Raw genomic sequence first — 5,000 nt, 5'->3', positions numbered from 1 at the left:
TGTATTTATATGCGGTTGCCTGCATATACTCGTATACAGAGAAACCTGCAGGCATGTGTGTGTGTGTGTGTGTGTGTGTGTGTGTGTGTGCGTGTGTGTGTGCGTGTGTGTGTGTGTGTAGCGTTGACAGAAACACAAGCTAACCCTCGTCATCCCATTAGTAAAACAAGCTGGATGGAAATGACACTGTGAGCTTAACTATTCATAGACTCTCTCTCTCTCTCTCTCTCTCTCTCTCTCTCCCTCTCTCTCTCTCTCTCTCTCTCTCTCCCTTATTAGCTCTGCCTCCAACCCAGTGCATTGGGTTTTCTGAGGAAAACAATCAAGGTGTATTTTACAGTGTTTTACAGTGTTTTAGAGGATTCTTCCAGTATTTTTACAGCATGTCTGAAAGCGCTGTGTCTTCATATAGATTTGTCTCGGTACGGTGGAGGATCCTGTTTCTAAGCATGCTGGGAATGTGGAAATATTTGTCAAAGCGTGTCCGTCCTCAGAACTTGAGGAAGTTTAGGAAAAACGCTGTTCGCATAAACACTACCTTCCTAACACACAGGCTGCTTTCCCCTTCTGCACAGTTCATGTTCAGAAGCTTTGTAGTGAATTGTGAATTGAACTGTGTGTTAGTGAATAAAGTGTAAATGTGTGTGAAGCAGCTGTCAGCAGAGAGCAGCTGAGTCAGCTTGTTGTGGTGTGGCTGTAGATCCATTCAGTAACGTTCTCAGTAAAAGTGAATAGTGTGATAAGGTGGATTTGTTTCCAAATGTAGGTTACTGTGACACAGTAAACTGTCTTGTCTTTAGCCCTAGTCTCTACTCCAAAACAAACTTGAGTTAAAGATCTGTGTCGGCTCTTGTTTTCAACACCTCGCTCTGCTGCCGGTGACAGATCCTCACCTCCGCCCTCAGCAATACTTTCCCACTACTGGTTCCGTTTGTTTTATACACCGAGGTTTGCCGGCTGGTGGTGTTTGGACACCGATCGGGGGGGCAGATCACAGCGCTTAAAAAAAAGGAGAACTCCACCCGGCCGGGTTAGCCAGGCCACATTAAACAAACGCACAATCAAATGAGAGTTTAATCTGAGCTGACAGGTTGTGTTGTGGAAAAACCACATCATCACTTTTCAAACAAGATTGATTGTCTTGCTCAAAGGCACCTTCAGCAGGGTGGGGGATTGGATGGTGTGTGTGTGTGTGTGTGTGTGTGTGTGTGTGTGTGTGTGTGTGTGTGTGTGTGTGGTACCTGGTGACGGCTCGGGTGCAGACGGTCACCATGAAGCAGCAGCCGACGATCACCCAGCCCCACCCGCCGTCCGGAGGCGAAACCCCGCGCTGCCGTTTCCCATGAGTCATTGCGGCGGCGTGCACCATGCTCCGAGTCCCCAGCCGGGGTTCTGCTCCTGGTGCTGGACCTGGTTCAGATCCAGAAGCGTGTGATTGGTCCAAATACTTAAAACTTTAATACCAATAACAAAGCGAAAAGTCTTTAGTTGTCTCTTGTGTTTCTGTTCTCTGCAGCTTCCAATTCATTTATTTTGTAAAGAACTACAAAAGTCTGTCAGAAAATGATGAAAAAACTAAAATTGATGACAGAAAAGACCTTTTTTTTTTCTTCTGTCTGTTTCTCTTTCTCTCACTCTCTAAAGAACGCTTTCCATGCAAACAAGCAGAGCAAATCTCTCTTTCTCTCTCTCTCTCTCTCTATCCCTCTCTCTCTCTCTCCTGACTCCTCCCTGTCAGATCTCCAGGTTGGGGAAGGAGTCCCTCCTCCTCCTCCTCCTCCTCCTCTCCTCTCCGGCTGAAAACTCTCTCCGTTCTGCCGTCATTGAAAGCTGTGTGTGTTCAGTCCAGGTGTGACAGTTCAGGCAGATCCAGAGTCAGATTTAAAGCTGCTCAGACTGGAGAAGGACGAGCAGAAGTGAAGGTGAAGCAGAGTCGAGTAGAAACGGGTAAGTGAGCGGAACTGGGGGGGGCATGAGAGCTGAGTAGAATAGAGTAAAGCTGACTAGTAGAGTTGAATGGAGCCCAGCACTAGGTGAGTAGAATAATCCCTCTGCCTCCTCTCAGTCTGCAGTGTGGAGTAGAGTCACAGTAGAGTCACAGTAGAGTCACAGTAGAGTCACAGTAGAGTCACAGTAGAGACACAGTAGAGTCACAGCAGAGTCACAGTAGAGTCACAGTAGAGTCACAGTAGAGTCACAGTAGAGTCACAGTAGAGTCACAGTAGAGTCAGCTCTTCAGCCGGTCTTATAGGAGCGCTGGGTTTGGTGAGCCTCCTCTCTTCCTCTCTCTCTCTCTCTCTCTCTCTCTGTCTCTCTCTCTCTCTATCTCTCTCTTTGTCTCTCTCTCTGTCTCTCTCTATTCTCTCTCTCTGTCTCTCTCTCTCTCTGTCTCTCTCTCTCTCTCTCTGTCTCTCTCTCTGTCTCTCTCTCTCTCTCTCTCTCTGTCTCTCTCTCTGTCTCTCTCTCTTTCTCTCTCTGTCTCTCTCTCTCTCTCTCTCTCTCTCTTTCTCTCTCTCTCTGTCTCTCTCTCTCTCTATCTCTTCCCTTTCTCTCTCTCTCTCTCTCTCTCCACAGACAGGAAACAAACTGAAACTTTAGCTGAAAACTTCTTCAGTCAATAAGTCACCAGCCGACCCTCAATCATTAACCGGCCTGTTGGGGTCAAGTCTGGAGGTGATGAGATATTAACCAAGCGCACCCGCAAAGTGTGCTGGGGAAATCATTGATCCTTCATCTGATTGGTCAGGAGGGAAGCGGCTGCTGAAGCTCTGAGCCGTCTGCTAAATGTCGAACCAAACGCACCCTGCTCTACAGCATCAACAGCAACATGCAAATTACAACCCAGACAACGCAGGGAGCGCTTAATTCACTCTGTCCGACACCCCGGGTGGGCGGACTCTCCTGTTCAACCCCCAAACACACACACACACACACACACACACACACACACACACACACACACACACCGGCTCTGCAGCGGCGGACTGAGGTCCAGCCGGGTGTCAGGTGGCGTAAACGAAGCGCGCCCAAATAGAGTTGTCTGGGTGTACAGTATTTATGTCCTGCCGGCTCTGTGTGTGTGTGTGTTTATTTACGTCCTTGGGGTCAGAGAGAGAGAGAGAGAGAGAGAGAGAGAGAGAGGTGTTTACTGCCAGAGAGACAGAGGTCAGGACACACTTGCCTGGTTTACACAACAGAGTCAAATAGAGACAAACAGAGTCAAACCAAGCCAAACCGAGACAAAGTCAAATCGAGCCAAACAGAGTCAAACAGTCAAACTGAGACAGACTGAGACAAGCTGAGACAAACCGAGACAAACCGAGACAAACAGAGTCAAACAGAGTCAAACTGAGACAAACCAAGACAAAACAGAGTCAAACAGTCAAACCGAGACAAACCGAGACAAACCAAGACAAACAGAGTCAAACAGAGTCAAACTGAGACAAACCAAGACAAACAGAGTCAAACAGTCAAACCGAGACAAACAGAGTCAGAGTCAAACCGAGACAGAGTCAAACCGAGACAAACCGAGACAGAGTCAAACAGAGTCAAACCGAGACAAACAGAGTCAAACCGAGACAAACCAAGATAAACGGAGACAGAGTCAAACAGAGTCAAACCGAGACAAACCGAGACAGAGTCAGAGTCAAACAGTCAAACCGAGACAAACCGAGACAAACAGAGTCAGAGTCAAACCGAGACAAACCGAGACAAACCGAGACAAACCGAGACAAACCGAGACAAACAGAGTCAAACAGAGTCAAACCGAGACAAACCGAGACAGAGTCAAACAGAGTCAAACCGAGACAAACCGAGACAGAGTCAGAGTCAAACCGAGACAAACAGAGTCAGAGTCAAACCGAGACAAACCGAGACAAACCGAGACAAACAGAGTCAAACAGAGTCAAACCGAGACAAACCGAGACAAACCAAGACAGAGTCAAACAGTCAAACCGAGACAAACCGAGACAAACAGAGTCAAACCGAGACAAACCGAGACAGAGTCAAACAGAGTCAAACCGAGACAAACCGAGACAAACCGAGACAAACGCGAGACAGAGTCAAACAGTCAACCGAGACAACCGAGACAAACCGAGACAAACAGAGTCAGAGTCAAACAGAGTCAAACCGAGACAAACCGAGTCAAACAGTCAAACCGAGACAAACCGAGACAAACCGAGTCAAACAGTCAAACCGAGACAAACGGAGACAAACCGAGTCAGATTCAAACCGAGACAAACGGAGACAACCGAGTCAGAGTCAAACCGAGACAAACCGAGACAAACCAAGACAAACCAAGACAAACCGAGTCAAACAGAGTCAAACCGAGACAAACCGAGACAAACCGAGACAAACAGTCAAACCGACTGTTCTCGGTTTGACAAACCGAGTCAGATTCAAACCGAGACAAACGGAGACAAACCGAGTCAGAGTCAAACCGAGACAATACCGAGACAAACCAAGACAAACCGAGTCAAACCGAGTCAAACAGAGTCAAACCGAGACAAACCAAGGACAAACCAAGACAAACCGAGACAAACTGAACCACACAGAGCCAAACATAATGAATATTTTGTGTTCCCGCTCCCATTTCAGAAACTTCAGACTTCAGAAACTTCTAGAGGGCGACAGAAACCCCAACACAATTGTAAATAGCACACAGCAAAGCCACTGCAATACGGAGGCCTAGAAGGACAAATGGAAGGATAAATGCTAACAGCTAAGCTAACAGTTCCTGCTGAGAAGTCTCAACGGTTACCAGTCTCACTTTGACAGATGTTTCTCCTGCTGAAGGTCACATGTCCCAGAGTGACAAGTGAAGAGGCAGGTAGCAAGTTTACTAGTTTAACAAGTTTACTGGTTTAACAAGTTTACTAGATTAACAAGCTTACAAGTTTAACAATTTTACTAGTTTAACAGTTTACTAGTTTACAAGTTTACTAGTTTACAAGTTTACTAGTTTAACAGTTTACTAGATTAACAAGCTTACAAGTTTAACA

The 5,000-nt window shown here is 46.8% G+C and overlaps 1 protein-coding gene across 1 annotated transcript in view; it reads right to left on the bottom strand.

Annotated features, from left to right (window-relative positions):
• Positions 1-1,369, bottom strand: part of slc16a12b (solute carrier family 16 member 12b) — a gene marked incomplete at its 3' end in the record, with an annotated part of 14,635 nt that extends 13,266 nt beyond the window's left edge. The window contains exon 1 of the mRNA XM_071514629.1: positions 1,242-1,369. Coding sequence (XP_071370730.1) covers positions 1,242-1,369 — 128 coding nt within the window. The remainder of the gene's footprint in view (positions 1-1,241) is intronic.
• Positions 1,370-5,000: the final 3,631 nt, after the last annotated feature.

This window comes from Centroberyx affinis, unplaced genomic scaffold (genome assembly GCF_046629955.1).
Source record: "Centroberyx affinis isolate AG114_WGS23_722 - 3 ecotype Tasmania unplaced genomic scaffold, CSIRO-AGI_Caff_v1 ptg009441l_1, whole genome shotgun sequence".
Taxonomy (NCBI): Eukaryota; Metazoa; Chordata; class Actinopteri; order Beryciformes; family Berycidae; genus Centroberyx; species Centroberyx affinis.
The sequence above is the reverse complement of the archived record's forward strand: the minus strand, read 5'-3'. Positions and strand labels throughout refer to the sequence as shown.